Below are 15,760 nucleotides of genomic sequence, written 5' to 3'. Positions count from 1 at the left end.
TGAATTCTTTCTTTGGGATAAATTCTCAGGAATAGCATTGTTAGGTCATTGGGCATAAGCATTTTTGTGGCTTTTGATATTTCTGTGTATACTAACTTCAACAAAATTTTGCCAAAGTTGGATAGTATTTTTCAAAATTTTGCAAATCTGGTGAACACAAATTAGTACATTGACGTTATTTTGATTTGATGAAGTTTTTGTCCACCATTTGTATTTTTATTGTACACAATGTCCACTGAAATCCTTTATTAATCTATTATAAATTACAAGGGGCTTTCTAAATATTATAGATATTAAACTTTACTCACAATTATATAAATTTTTCCCAAACCATTGCTCCTCTTTTTACATTAATTTTGTTATTGTATGGAAGTTTTAACTTTTTCAATATTGTCAACTTCGTAATTCTTCTTTGCTGTGCTTTTTATCTATTGCTATGAGCCAGAGGAAGCTTATTTTTCCTCTATAGATATGATAAAACTAGAATCTCTTTTTTACCAGCTTTTCTCGGATGTGTTTTTTTTTGTATTTAATCAATCTGTGTGTGAGTTTAGTAAGTGAAGTGAGCTTTGACTCTATATCATCTTTTCCAACTACCCCAGCTCTGGCTATGAAGTTGTCCCCTCTCCCCCATGTTGAGACACTCACTGCCATGTGACCCCCATTAAACAGCGCCGAGTGGGTTCCTTGGCTCACACTGTGGTCCATCCAGTCTATTTCCTTTGCACATTTGCTGATCCCACAAGGTTGTAGTTTTTTGTCATGGCGGTGGCTATGTGTCCTAAGATCTGGCAATGGTGGATCTACCACTTCACTCTTCCTTTTTTTTTAGCTGTTTCCATCTTATTTTTCCTTAATATAATCTTTACAATCAGCTTGTTGAGTCCTAAAGGAAAATCCTTTTAAAAGAATGTATAGTCAAATGGAGTTGCATAAGAAGAACACAAAAAGATGTCAAAATACATTACTCCCATAGCCTTTGAGCCAAGACCCTCAGCAGATTCCTTCGAGGGATCTGGGGGGTACTTTGAAAACCATGGAAACTCCTTCAACAAACGGAGATCTAAAAAGCGCAAACTGGAACAGTGCATCTGTCCCAGAAATTGTGCCCCAGTGCAGCAGCGAGACCCCACTCTGTCTGGTTTACCCTGATGTAGGAGGTTGGTTCTCAAATTCCTTCACCAGAGGAAGCCCCTCACCCCCCAGCCGTGAGTGCAAGGGTACGCACACACCCACACAAGCTTTACTGACATACACCCCAGAACTGAAGAGAGGTCATGGCTACTGTTCAAAATGAGTCTCAGAAGTGACAGGCATGATCTTTTTGAAGTTAGTTCTTAACAAGTGGGCCAGACCCTCCATCCCAGGTCACCTTTTCAGGGACCCACAGGCTTTTTTCCTGGAGGCAGAGCCTGTGGGTGCATTCTCTGGACCAGGGGCATCTAAAGGCGCTCCCACGTGATCACAGTCTAAAGGACATCCGTGCAGAAACCCTTGGGTTCTGCCTCTGGAGAATGTGTCCACCTAAAACAATAAATGGCTTTTATTGGGTCACCTCACCACTTGGCCAGCAGCCATCCCTAAACAGACCAGTTGGATGGCCTTCTTAATCTCAGTGGACAGTGAGAGTTGTTTTAGCCTCATTAGAGAGAAATATTTTGTGAGGGGAAAAAAGTAGGACTCATGACACGTGATGGAAGGACCTGTATGTTACACAAGTCCACGTGGAAAGACACACTGTAGAGGAAATGTAAAAATGCACCAAAAGTAGAATCAGACAGATGCCGTGTGAATCCACCCCTCCTAGCTGTATGATCTTGGACAAATTTAAAAAACCCTCTAAAAGAGGAATAAGAATACCATTCAAAGTTGATGTGAGGATTAAATTAAATCATTTATAGAAACTACTTGCATACTATTACTGTCTTAATGTTTAAAATGACCAAATAAAATAATTTGTTATATAGATTTAAAGGATGCACCACTCCATCCATAAGCAAAGTCCTCTGCATACCCTCCGAGACTTCTCCCCGCTCCCAGGATGAAAGAGGGCAAATACACAACAGAGATCCTTAGCTTTGGGGGGGCTTGTGGAACTCTCAGAGAATTTAAAGAAAGTCAAGAGCTGCTTTTTCCAAAAGAAGCATGCAAGTCAACGCTCTAGTTGTGGAGGTCCACAATGCCTCAAAGCACAGCTGCGGGCTGCTCCGTGGAGCCAGGCTAAGAACTCCCTCCTGAGTGCTCACACCTGCCACCCGCCTTCTACCATCAGGGAGGATAAGCGACTGTGACAGGTCTCTGTCTAACTGCATCCGAAGCCATCCTCCATAGCTGAGGGCCATTTGGTCCACCCCAGACCCGACACTCTTGCCATAAACCAGTAGTTCCCCCCACCCCACCCACCCCTCATGTTAGAGCCCAGGTCTGACAAAGTTGCTCAGCTCCTTTGTCTACATGGAAAAACCCAACAGGATTAAATGCTTTAAAAAGGCTGCATCATCTCACTGAAGTCATTTCGTCCTTTATGATTTATGATAAAAATAGCTAACGCCTCTTGAGTCCTTACTATGTGCCAGGCAGTCTGCTAAACACTCGACACACATTGTCCTCTAATTCTTGCGATAACAGCATGGGTGGGTTTCATCACTGCCATTTGGCAGTCAGTTAGCTGAGTCAGACGGTTGAAAAGCTATTTGCTGCAGGTCACCCAGCTAGTAAGTGGCAGAGGCAGGCTTGAAGCCTGAGCCCCTCCTACTGTAAAACCTTGTTTCATTACTCTGTTCTCTGCAGCCCCACTCCACGACACTGCAGATCTCCTGGGACATTTCATAAGGACTGACACTCATGGTCCTTAGTTGCTTCCCTGTGGGTCCCTGAAGCATTGCTGAGCCTATCTTCTCTTAGCTCCCCAGCCCTGAGGAGCCCCCTCTGGGAAGATCGCCCTCCACATATAAGCCGCTGCCTGCTTGCTCCACACTTTTGCGAATCCATAATGCATCTTTCCCAAAGCTGTCAGCGTGTCCGACTTCCCCTGAAACGACTCGCACGGTCCCCAAAGCTTCCATGTCATCCCCTCTAGTAACTTGTTGCTTCCTATTTCAGATAAGAACCAGCCCGTTTTTTTTATATTTGAATTTAAAATATCCACCCACCTCATCAGCTCACCTGCCACTCTCCTCTAAGAATCCAGTTCAATTATTTGTGGGGAAACGTAGCTGAGACGCGACAGAATGAAAGTGAATGAGTGTGTTTCAGTTATTACTAAGTCTTCACGAGCCGATGCCGTGGTCAGTTTCAATTCTCCCTGAAAATGCGTTTATGTGAACGTTTCTTGAACATTCAGCCCTTTTTAAATACTGCAACTATGCATGTTGTAGGCACTTTAACAGAAAGTTGGGTGGCTCACCAACCCGTCAAGAGTTTCACCCACTCTATTTCCAGTCTGACGGTTTTTGTTTTCCCTACTCCTCTCACGTCTTCTTCAGTAGGGCCCGACCCGAGCCTGGCGACCCAGTCCCAACTTCTGTGGCATCTTGTGTCAACAGTTTGACTTTCTTGAACAAGAAAGAGCTTACTGTGTGGAGCCACAGTGGCTCAAGAAGGGCGCAGTTACATGATGCCATGAGTCGTCTCTGAAATATCAGATCTAGCCCAGGGGTGGGCAGGGGCAGGCAAAACAGGAATCAGCACTTCACAAGCAGCCTGCCGAAAGAGAGAGGCCTGAGGAGAGATGGTGTCCAGCCAAGTGCTGGAGGCAGCAGAGGAGAGCAGTGAACACGTGGTCTGTGGAGTGGGAGACCTGGGGTTGAATGCCAATTCTGTCGCTTACTCACTGTAGGACCCCCAGAAAGTCCCAAATGTGTCATCTGTAAAAGGGGGATGGTGATAACTCTATCTTATAGGGTTGTTATCATGGAACATGGACCATGGTAAGTACTCAGCGAAAATGCCGGGTGTGATGATGTGTGACCCCTAGGGGGAAACGCATGATGCCCATGAACCATAACCTAGCCAAAGTGGCCTCTTGTGAGTCCCACTAGAAGAACTCAGCCCAGCCTCATTCCACCCAGACAGAGTGATACCCACCCGAGGCACCATCATCTGGGTCCACGACCTCCTCTAGATCTTGCCATTCGCTCTCACTATCAATGGACGCTTCCAGAGGCAAAGACTCCCAGAGAGCACCCCAAGAACAGAACTGTGGCAAGGGGATGGTCTCTGAATCTGCCTCCAAGCATTCTCCACAGGGTAGCCGGCCTTCGGACGCAGAGTTGATGGTAGGATACGCTTCATCCTCCGTGGTGGGAGAAGAGGCTTCAGGTGGATGGCACACGTCACCTTCATCATCCACGTCCACTTCAGGACTAGAAAACAGAAACCCGTGCATCTTCCAGCATCGATCAGAAATTCCTCTCCCCGCCTTCCCTTGCCTTTGAGGATGCTCATCATGACACACGATGAGAGCCAGCTAGGGTTCAAACAGTTCTTGCCAGAGACATCTCTGGGATCTGGAAATGAACAGTGGATAAGGCATGGCCCCTGTCCTTGAGGAGGCCCGATTCAATGGGAAGAGCCAGCAGGGAACAAATGCAACAATCCAGGTAGTAAGTGCTATGGTTGAGGCAGCACAGCGTTATAGAAGCAGCGCGAGATCCTTACCAAGCCCAGGAGACCGTGGGGGACCCGTCAGAGGGCACAGCATCGAACCAGAGATATGAGCCAGTTCTAGGACTCCCCTTCATGTGGGGAGTCGGTCAGACTTCGGGCAAGTTTCTTAACTTCTCTGGGAGCTCAGTTTTCTCATCTGAAAAATGGGAGGGTCAAGAAACTAACAAGATTACTGGGATGCTTAAATTAAATCATTCTGACACAGCCATCCACGGTTCCTGGTGCAGGGTAAGTTCTCAGTAAGTAGGAGACGCCATCATTACCGCCATGATCATGATTAGCATTTCAACAGAAGAATTACATGGAAAGGGCTAGAGCAGGAGGTTGGGAGCAACTCAAGCAGGTGACCTTCACAGCACTTGGTGCAAATATCAGGTCCTTTTCTGAGCGCTGAAAAAGTGCCTGTTCGGAGAGACAGCCAGCTGGAGTGACATTTACTCCCTGTGTGGCACAGGAAGCAGATGAACAGCAAGGTTCCTCGTCTGGCGATGAAGAAGCAGATGCCACAGCGACAAGATCAAGCCTTCCAGGGGCTGCCTGGAGGTCGCCACGCACGCGTTGATTGGAAAGAGCAGTCCATGCAGACGGCAGAGCATTTTGCACAGAGCTTCAAACATGCAGAGAAGGTGCTCAGAAAATATCTGTTGAGAGTCTGATTAGAGAGGATGAGCAGGAAAAACTAAAAAAAGTGCACATAGACGAAGCTTTTTACCAAACACCCAGATCCTTGATTATTAGCCTCTTCCCCACCCCCAGATCAATGGGCTGGCTTTGTTACGTGGCCCCTGCCCCCCACCCCCTTTCCTGAAATGCCTCTTTCCCTTAAAACCAACTCTGGCACCTCCCAAACCCCCACACAGCCGGCCCTCTTCCTCAGTAAAGCTGAAGCACCTGTCCCAACTGAATTTTGCTGCAGAAGAAACATTATTTCTGCTCATGAGAGCCGCAGGGTACAAGTAAATGTGCATTTCATGTAAATATACCAACACTCGTGCCAGTGAAAAGGAGACTGTACGCTCCAGGGACACTCACTTTAAGAAAAAATATTTAAAAATTGCTAAGCACTTTGAAGGAAAATTGGTTTAAAACCTTAGAGCCCTTGACCGAATCATGTAGAAAGTGCGTTTTCTTATAGAGAGGGGAACACCGTGGAAGTTTTGTCAAAGAACCAGAAATCCAGCCTGTCGCCCAGGCCCACCTGCCCCCACCCCCGACCCCCAGCAGGAGCCTCTCCCTCCCTCCCTGCCAGGGAGAAGCAGGAGGCATCACGTGCAGTCCGCCAGGGCAGCCCCTGATGGTCCACGCCTCAGCTCCCACCACCAAACTCCTCCGACCTTTCCAACGAGCTCCTTGCTCTCCGGGTTTGATTTGGGGCTCCGGCTACCCGCCCTGCCCACACAGAGACCCATCAGCCTGAGAGGCAAGAGACAAGGGGCTCAGATGGTCTGGAGAGGGCTCAGTGGTCCCCACAGTGAAATCCTGGCCATCGTCTCACCACAAGTCAGGGAGAACGGCCCTAGGCATTCCTTCCACACATGCCCCCAGCTGCTCTTGGAGATCTGACCTGGAGTTTGTGGGCGTGAGGAAAAGTGAGCAAGGAAAGAAGAGGTACCAGAAAGCCCCTGGGAATCCCCAGGCAGAACCCGCTTCATGGAACGGGCAAGACTTGCAGATTTGGGGAATTTGATGAGGACAGTGGCATGGCTTTAGAGCAAGGCCAGATGTTGTGGCAGGTGGACATGCCAGGTAGAGAGGAAGAGTCCTTCACCCAGGGCTCAAGGCCAGCTCAGGGCTTCTGGGAATAAGGCAGCAGGGCTGCCATCTAAAGCCAGAAGGGGTCAGGCTGCTGGGAGCTCTCTGCTCGCCCCCAAGAACACTCAATCACCTCAGCTGCTCCCTGCCCTCATTCCCTCCCTCCCAAGCTATCTGACAAAAGGAGCCTTGTACAGACAGGTGGTACCCCGAGGAGACCCTGGAGACCCTACTCGGGCTCCCTGCACAGCCGCCTCCCCAACACAAGCTGGCAGGGCCCCAGAACCAGGCCCCCCAAATCCTGCAACTCTGCAGCAACCGCTTTCAAGGAAGGAGCCAGGTCAGCTCTGAGGTCAGTGAAATCCTTGTGAAGCCTCTGCTTGCTCCAGGATATTAACTGAGAATGGAAGACCCTGTGCCAAACTTTCCTGGACATCTGTCCTTTAGGACTTGGGCCACCAAAATCATGTCCACCTCCAAGGAAGACAAGGCAAAAGAGTAGATAGCCTTTCAGGCCTGAGCTGCTAGGTATTGTAACTGCCCTATTGACTGTGGGTAAACTCACAGCAAAGTTCAGGTTTTGTCTCCCTTCACGTGAGGCTCAGCCTTCTCCAGTTTCCCAGCATCAGGCCCCACCCGACGTCCCTGTCAGCCCCGGCCAGTGCAACCAGGAGCTGGGGGGCTGTGCTCCTGCCAGTGCCGAGTTGAACATCTGGCAGGTCGAGTCTGCCGTCTCTCTAAGACATCAAGTAGAGAGCTCCAGTGGACTGTTGGGTTTGAAGCTCAAATGATAGTCCTGAGCTGGAGATCAATATTTAGGAGAGGTCAGAGTGGTGTGCCTGGCTAGGTGTGTATTGGGGGAGAGGTTTCCCAAGGAGCCCACAGGCGTGCGGAGAGAACCATGCTAAAGTTGGCGCCCAGGCCCTAGCCTGCTGCGGGCTCTGCTCTGCCACACTAGACGACCATAGTGCCTCGCGGGCATCTGCCTCACACACTCCCCTCAGTCACGCTCTGACTTCAGGTGACCTCCCACCTGAGTGACAGCGCCACTCACCTGGCAGCCTCATGCCTCGCCCAGCTACTCTGATGTCACAGCTGGTGGGCAGCTGCAGCTGAGTTAGACCCTTAGCCTCCTAATCATCCTTTGCTATTCCAGGAGCAGCGCCTCCCAGAAGGTCTGTAGTGACTTCAGTTTCCTTTCCAGGACTCCACCTTGGTTTTGCATTCTAAATAACCACAAAGACTTCTATCGTCACTTTCACCAAATGCTACTTGCTGAAACTACACGTAATTTAATAACACAAATTTAACTGCATGTGCTAGTCAAAGAGAGAGAGAGAAATAACCTTAAAACTTCTGCAATGACCGACTTTCCACTCCATGAGTGTAAGTGGGAGACTTGACTCTGCCATCCCCTCATTCCAATGAGGCCAGTATTTAAACATAAGCGTTTTGCAGACAGCATGGCCCATAAACGCAAACCACCAGACTTCATCTGAGGCTCAGCCAAAGAAAATGCGACCTGCTCCAAACCAGGGGTCAGAGAACATCACACCTTCCAAAGGGATGTCTGAGGGTCATGCGACTTGATGTGATTTCTGCTCTATGCCCTAACTTTAGAAACTAACCCTGCATAAGATATCACTCAAGCCAAGTGCCAAGTCCTCCCTTTGGCAGGCACACAATCCCAGCATCCCTCCATGAGAAAGTACTGTACCACTTCATCATAACACACTTCATAAAGAGCTACTATTATATGGTACAGTCTCTAGATATGCAGTGTGGTAAGAGAAGAGACCAAGGAAGGAAAAGTGGCACTCATCTTCTCCGTGAACACTCCGGGTTTGCTGGGGTGCTGGCAGCCACCCGGCTTTGGGAGGTAGCCACCTGGCAGATGGCAAATTCTGGCAATTTGCTGGGAATTGCAATTCATGGGATCTGTCCTTTAGCTGGAAATAGCTCAGGAAAGGGAAAGAAACCTGACTTGTGTTGCATTCCTGCTGTGTGCCAGGCTCTGTGACAGCGCTCTGCACGTGTCATCGCTGTTGACCTGCACGGTGCCCCGTGGAATTGTTGGGGTCTTCGTTTACATTTGCGAAGCCTCCAGCTCAGGGAAGTCTACTCTCCAGGGACACTAGTAAATGGGAAAGCTGAAACCAAGGTTGTAGGATCAAGAAGTCCGTGTTCTTTTTGTTCCAAAGTGCAGAAAGAGAGCTTGACTCCCGGATGCGAGAAGCAAAGAGGCAATTGCCTGGGACAGCCACCTCAGAAGGGAGTTGCAGACACTTCTAAGAGAGGGTCTGCAAAGAGCCGCAAGCCCACCAGGAATAGGGGGAACTGTGTTCAGAGATCGCTGGGCACGTGCTACGCGTTTCTTCCTGTAGGGGGCAGTCACCAACTATGTGTGATTAAGGGCAAGCTAACGTCCCGTTGGAGAAGATGCTAACATGGTTTGAGTCCTTCCTTCAGAGGAAAAAAAGGTTCCTGAGTAGGGGAGAGAAAATACAGCAAAAACGTAGCCCTGAGGACTCTTGTGTAATTCTAGGAGGGGGCAACAGCCTCCAAGGATGGCAGATTTGGGACAACTGGTCTACCCTTGAGAGTAGAGCTATTAAGCCAAATTTAGTTTGATTCAGAAAAGTAAAATAATGTGATGTTTCTTGCAAAAAATAAGGGAATGACAAAAACGTCAGAGGAAACAGGGGTCTATTTACAAGTAGAAGACAGAGAAAGGCACATTTGACCTTCATATAAGGAAGTACTTTTTTTCAAGAACTCTGTGAGGATAAAACGGGCCACCGTCAGAAGCAGCAAGTTCTGCACCCATGAAGGTACTCAAGCAAAAGCAGCCCCTTCTTCGGGGATGTTACAAAGGAGATTCCACGTGGGGTATGAGTTGGATTAGATCTCTTTTCTTATTGGATAACCCTGAGATTCTGTGAGTCCATGAATGAAACAGTGACTATCTATACTAATGATTAATAAAATAATAATAATAATAATATTAACTATTGATCACCAAATTAGATTAAAGGCACATGACAAGTCAAACTCCGGGCTTGTACCTAAACCCAGAGTCACTTTACAACCCAGTATTCCGGGTCTCTGTCCGTCACCCCAAACTATCTGGCAGTAAAACCTTTACAAATCTGAAAGAGTGGCCCCATGCCTACAGGGAAGCACCGCCCCTCTTATATTCCCTACAAGATCGCAGTAACAGTTGTCCTTGGATAAATCTCGGAGGGCTATTTCCTTTATCGTCTGATCAAGTATATCGATTATTGCCTCGAATGCATTGTAAGGAACTATAAATACACTGTGATTATGCATTTTCAGACAATGAAAATGAATAGCACCCATGAACATGCTTGCCCATTCTCTTCTACTTTGCAGCCTTGCTGGGTTTTGTTTGGCTGTGCAGTATTCTTTTCCAAATTCTATCTGAACACTTTTCAGGAACGTATGCCCGGCTCCCAGGTGTCACACATCTCATCCTGCCTAATTGCATTTCACTGGCTGCTTCCTCCTTCATGTCACATGCCAGTCCCTATAGATCTGCCCTTGTCGGTCTCCTAGATGACCAACAAAAAAGGGCCATCTAATCTCAACGGGTTTATATAGAGCCAAACACAAACCAGTGTTCTTGGTTATTGGCTGCTTTGCGCCCGGGCATCCAGGCAGCACACACCTAGGAGCAGTATCTTACCCTCTCAGTATCGGTCCCCTGCTCTCTGCTCCTCACGGGTGTCCACGCACCTTGGGTGTGTGTAATAAATACTGCCAAATGGAATCGAAGAGTATGTTTTCCATCAGAAGAAGACTGAGAACTGAAAATACTTGGGTGGGGAGAGGGGGCACAAAAATGAGGCCAAGTTAAAAATAGCTATTAGACTGAATGTTTCAGTCTGGTTTTGAAGATGCAGATGTGTTTTTTCTCTAAAGCTGATGCTGATTGTAAAGCATTGTATTAGCAGTAGAAATGAGGATGCATACAAGGGGACTTCTGTCTCACCACAATGCTTTGAGGGGCCATGCGGGGTGCAGGACAAAGGTTTGTGCGCTGGGAAAACCCCGAGGCCTGCCTGTAGGCTCGAGGGGCATCCAAAGACCACAGGGTGGGGTCTGCTTTCCCACAGGCTCACAAGCTGTGGTTACAGCAGCCCCAGACCTGTATTACACTCCTCTTGTCTCCGCCTCCCCTCCCAATGGCGAGAACAGTGCTGGGCCCAGGAAGCAGTGAGCACCGTTACTGATTGCTCGATTGTAATTTCCGGCAATAAAATGCATACAGTTTACAAAATGTCTGCAAGCATGGTGATTCTTACCTTTCAAGTTTCCTGATATCACAAACGGAATAGCAATTTTGCCTCACGTCCTTTTCCAGAGAGGTAGGCAGAGCCGCTGCCTCCAGTTCTTGGTGGAGTCTGCATAAGTGAGGGTGGGAGTCCTGAGGACGACGCGGCAAGGAAGTGGCCAAGGGTCTCTCTACATCTTGGTCCCATTGGGCCTCTCTGGTGGCCTTTTGGAAAGACTCTGGCTTGAGACCCAGGCCTTCCCCTGTGTCCAGGGAGGCACTGTCCCTCTGGCTGTCCTCTTGATCCAGGCTGGGGCTCTGCTCTGAGTCAGTGCCTGCTGCCCTGGTGAATTCTTTGTCTGCTGAGAGCACGGGTATCTATTCGAAGAAACGCCAAGGATTACTGGATCCATGACGCACACCGAACAAGATCTAAAAATTGCTAGTTTAAAAAAGTAATTTTTTTAATATGATTATAGAGCAGAGCAGTTAAGAGATGGGCTCTGGGGTCAGTCCCCTCTCGGCAGGACCCCAGCTCCCACTGGGCCCTAAGCAACACACTTAACCATCGCCAAGCCCCTTAGCTTGGGGACATTAGAAGCTCTCAATAAACATGAACATTATTTTTTTTAATAAAAAAATTTGGAAAACTTAGAAAATATGAAAACGGAAGTAACAATGTCTCTTTATGCCACTTTCCAGTAGGGAATTCTTTTTAGTCTCATTGTCTCCATCAGTCCCCATCCAAGATGGCCCATTTCCAGAGCCCCGTCGCCCCTCCCATCACGATGCCCGGTCCTGGCTCTCCTCCTCACTTCTCCGGACAGGACTTGATTCTCCTCAACTGCTGCCATCCCTGTTGGGCCTTTTAGGTTATGACTGATGGCCCGCTATGACGTGCTAATAATGCTCAACTTTTTACAGGAAAAAAAAAATCTGTGCTTCTGTAGGAAACTGTGCACTGTCTACAGCACAACCTTCTGGTTATCTGCTTCTAGCTGCATTCATTCCTATTTCTTAACTCTGTAAAAATAAACAGGTCATTCTTTGAAATCCCTTTTGAACCTGTTTTAACGTCTGCCTGGTTTCCTCGCTGAATGACTTGTATCAAATCATCAACGTGAGTTCATTTTTACATCTGTGTGAGAGTCAGGATCTTATCTTTTCCTGAGAGTTATCTTTTAGCACTTCCACTCCATGACCTACATCCCTGTGTAAGGGAGCGTGTGGACTTTCAAGCCGTCAGGGCTGGGCTCCCACCCCAGCCCTCTCCTCTAAGAGGGGAACCTTTCTCTGCCACCCAGCACACAGGTCTCCTCGCCTTTCTGATTGCTACTCCCTGAAATGAGAGGGGATGCACACCAAATAGGAACTTTTACTTAATTATAAACCATAAACACTTACAACGCTACTGATACACAGTGTACTTTATAAAGGGCATGCCAAAAATCAAAATTCAAAATGGATCAGGTAAAAACTCAACAGTAAGCACAGTTATGTTTTCTCTTATGCTCCTTGGGAGACCTCCAAAATCTCACCTTTAATTATTCCTCTCCTTCTGGCTCATCATCCCCAGTACACACTCTCCAGCAATCCTGGACCTCTCCAAGGTTCCCGTCGATGGACCCACCATGTTTTCACCATGCCTCCCCCTCCCCCACCACCAACGTCCTCCCTTTCCTTTCACTCTGCTGAGATTCCATGCTTCTGCCCCACCAACGCTCTCATAAAAACACTGGAAACTCTGAGCTCCCGCCTCTTGTCCCTGTCTGCCTCCATCATTTGTTACTCCCAGGCGCTGTATTTTAACTCCAACTCCTAGTGACAGTAGATGTGGACTTCACAGTGGCCCGCTTCTGAGCCACAGACTAATGTCAACTGTGTGAGCGCAGATGTCGAGTGGGCACTCAAGACTGCCACATAATCTTTCTCTACTTCCTTAGTAAATTCGGCTTCCTGTTCTCTCTGCCCTCTTCTCTCTCCTCAAGTCTCCAACAATCGCCCCACCCCAGCCTTGCCTCTTACTTTACAGTGAGAGTGGACACATTCAGATAGAAGCCTTCACCTCCCCATAGCATTTCTACTGACCAGCCTGCATGCCCACCCCAACATCCTCCTCCAACTGCCAGCCACCCAATTTCTCTGCTCTTCATCTCCCCCTTTCTCCCTCGTGCCCACCCCAACCAGGCTTCTATCCCCATCATTCAACTGCAAAAGCTCTAATCAGGGTCTCCAATGACCTGCATCTTTCTAAAGCCAAAGGACAGTCATCCGTCCTCATCTCATTCAGCATAGTTGGTCCCTCCCTCTGTCTCGAGAGCATCCTTTACTCACTAACTCACTTAAGCATGGAGTTTACTCCGGACTCTGCCCTTGCCTGGTTTTCCTACCACTTCCCAGGCCCCTTGTTCTCAGTCTCATTTTCTGGCTCTTTGAACCAGACCTCCCCACATTGGGGTGTCCCGTGGTTCATGTCTCAGCCCTCCTCTTGACTTTATCTGTACTCTTCCCCAAAATGATCTCCTCCATTGCATGGCTTTAAATGACGTTACTTGCTGGCAATTCCCAAATCCACTTTTTCCAGCCCTGACTTCATGCCAATTCTCTGCAGACAACAGCCTGATGGACATCGCCATTGGCTGTTGCATAAACTTTCTGGGTTGGCGTGCTGTCAGGAACTCCTGCTTCTTCGTGGACTGCTCTAAACTTTGCCCTCCAAGCATACCCTGTCTTGGTAAGTAGTACCGCCATTCCTCCAGTTGCTCGAGCCAAACTTGGATTGCTCTCTTTCCTCATACCCACATCTAATCCAAAAGTCATCCTATGGGCTCTGCTTCCAAGATCCAACTACTTCTTACCAACTATTTGTTACAACCTGAGTCCATGCCACAATAATATCTTGCCCAAATGGCTGCTGGCTAACTGGCTCCCGTCCATCTCCACCAGCAACCGGAGTGATCTTTCTAAAGTCTAGACCAGACGAGGGCACGTTCCTGCTAACCCCTCACCCTCCCACCCTTCCCAGCCCAATGGCTTCCCGTTGCAGCCAGGATAGAATCAGCATATTACCAAGGCCTACAAGGCCCTGCATGATATGGCCCCTGACTCTCGCTACAACTTCCTCCCCTTCCGCGCTCCCCTTCAGTAACTGCAGTCCAGGCACATCTGTTATCTTCTGTCTCTCAACGTCCAGGCTCATTCCTGTCTCAAGAGTCTTTGCACTTGCGATTCCTTCTGCCTGGAATGACCTTACTCCAGGCGTTTGCATGGCTGCCTCGTTCTCATAACTGCTTTTCTACTTATGAGCTAAATGCCTCTTTCCTCGGTCTTCAATCTGACCTCTGGAGCCGCATGAATGAATGGCAATTCCTATTCCATGTGGTTGTCAGGTAGGAGGAGAGAGAAAGCAAGCTCATAGTACCTCAACCCAAGCCCTGTCCAGCGGGCTCTTCTGGGCTCTTCTGGGAGGAGCTATTCTCTAGACCAGAAGGACAGCGTCCCTGGCCTTTCCCGTTGGCCCGATCTTCGGGTGTGTGAAACTTGACCTGCGCCCACCCTGTTCAGTTACTTAACACATCATCTACCTTCTTTTCCAAAGTGGCAGCTTCTGGATTTCCTTCCTATAGCTCTTTCCTCACCTAAGTCTGTATCAAATGAACTTTTCAAGTCCAAGAATTCAGAGGATCTAGGTCACCAAATCCCCTATGCCGTCTCCAGTGACTGTCACCCTCAGTGATGATAAGTGATTGATTTTATCCGCGTCTTATACCTAAGGAATCATGAGGCCTAGAGACGGTAGACATGTGCCCAGGGCCCAGCAAGCGAGTGGCAGAGCAGGTGCGGGTGATTCTGGGGTGCCCACAAAGACCCCTCTCCAGGACTGAGGCTTTCATCCGCCAGTTGCCAGGACAGCTCACAGCTAGCCCCTCCCCGGGACTTGGGCTCAGCTCACAGGAGCTGCCTCAGTCAAGTTAGGCCACCCCCTGGGGGCAGCGCACATCCCGGTGCTGACTGACACGGGGACCAAAGGCATGGGCTTTCTTGCCCCAGGTCAGGACAGCTCCCAGGGGCCATCCAAGCTCCAGAGCTCCCTGTGTCAGCCACAGCATCTGTGCAGCTGTGCCTCATTCAACTCCCTTCCACCCAGCCCTGCTCCCTGCTCCCCTCACCCTCCCCAGGTGTTCCCAACATCTGGCTCCACAAACTTCCTGTGCTTGAATCTCTGCAACAGAGTCTGTGTCCCGGGCACCCAACAGGTGGTACTGTGATGGTTAATTTTATGTGTTAACCTGGGCTAGGCCACAGTACCCAGATATTTTGTCAAACACTAGTCTAGACGTTTCTGCATAGGTATCTTTTAGATGAGATTAACATTGAAATGAGACTTGGAGTAAAGCACATCATCCTCCAAAATGTGGGTGGGCCACATCTAATCAGTTGAAGGCCTTAAGAGAAAAAGACTGAGATCTCCCAAAAAAGAACAAATTCTGCCTTCAGACTGTCTTAGGACTCACACTGCACCATACACACCTCTCTGGGTTTCCAGCCTGCCAGCCTAGCCTGCAGAATTTACATCAGCCAGCCCCCACAATCCCACAACCACATGAGCCAATCACTTAAAATCGTTCTCTCTATGTAGATAGAGATAGAGATACAGAGCTAGAGAGCCTGTAGATACACATACACATTGCTCTGGATAACCTGACTAACACAGGCATCAAGGTAAACATCCTGAATTTTCCTGATTCTAAAGCCTCTTTTCTTTGCACCAGACCATGCGTGTCTAATTCATGCTTTGGGAGGGTGGCCATGCAGCCTGTTCTCCACTTCACTCCTCTCAATGGAAATTCCTACTTTCCCTCCCTCTGGTTTCACACCTACTCCCCTTGCTCTGGGTTTCCCCTCTCTGATCCTTGGGCTGCCAGGGAGCCTGGCTCTAGAAGTTTCACAGCCACGTTCTAAACATGTAACCATTTTCAGAAGACCCCAAGCTGGAAAGAGGCAGGAGCAAGAGGGGAAGGAGAAGACAGAGACAGGGCCTCAGGA

The 15,760-nt window shown here is 48.6% G+C and overlaps 1 protein-coding gene across 1 annotated transcript in view; it reads right to left on the bottom strand.

Moving 5' to 3' along the window:
• Positions 1-846: 846 nt before the first annotated feature.
• FRMPD2 (FERM and PDZ domain containing 2) overlaps positions 847-15,760 on the bottom strand; it is a 122,263-nt gene continuing 107,349 nt past the window's right edge. Inside the window, exons 28-30 of the mRNA XM_070265282.1 lie at positions 10,746-11,092; positions 3,166-4,364; positions 847-899 (exon numbers count right to left, since the gene is read on the bottom strand). Of these exons, the coding sequence (XP_070121383.1) occupies positions 4,058-4,364; positions 10,746-11,092 (654 nt within the window). The 3' untranslated portion in view covers positions 847-899; positions 3,166-4,057. The remainder of the gene's footprint in view (positions 900-3,165; positions 4,365-10,745; positions 11,093-15,760) is intronic.

The sequence above is a fragment of the Equus caballus genome, chromosome 1 (genome assembly GCF_041296265.1).
Source record: "Equus caballus isolate H_3958 breed thoroughbred chromosome 1, TB-T2T, whole genome shotgun sequence".
Classification (NCBI taxonomy): domain Eukaryota; kingdom Metazoa; phylum Chordata; class Mammalia; order Perissodactyla; family Equidae; genus Equus; species Equus caballus.
This window is presented reverse-complemented; position numbering and strand designations above follow the sequence as displayed.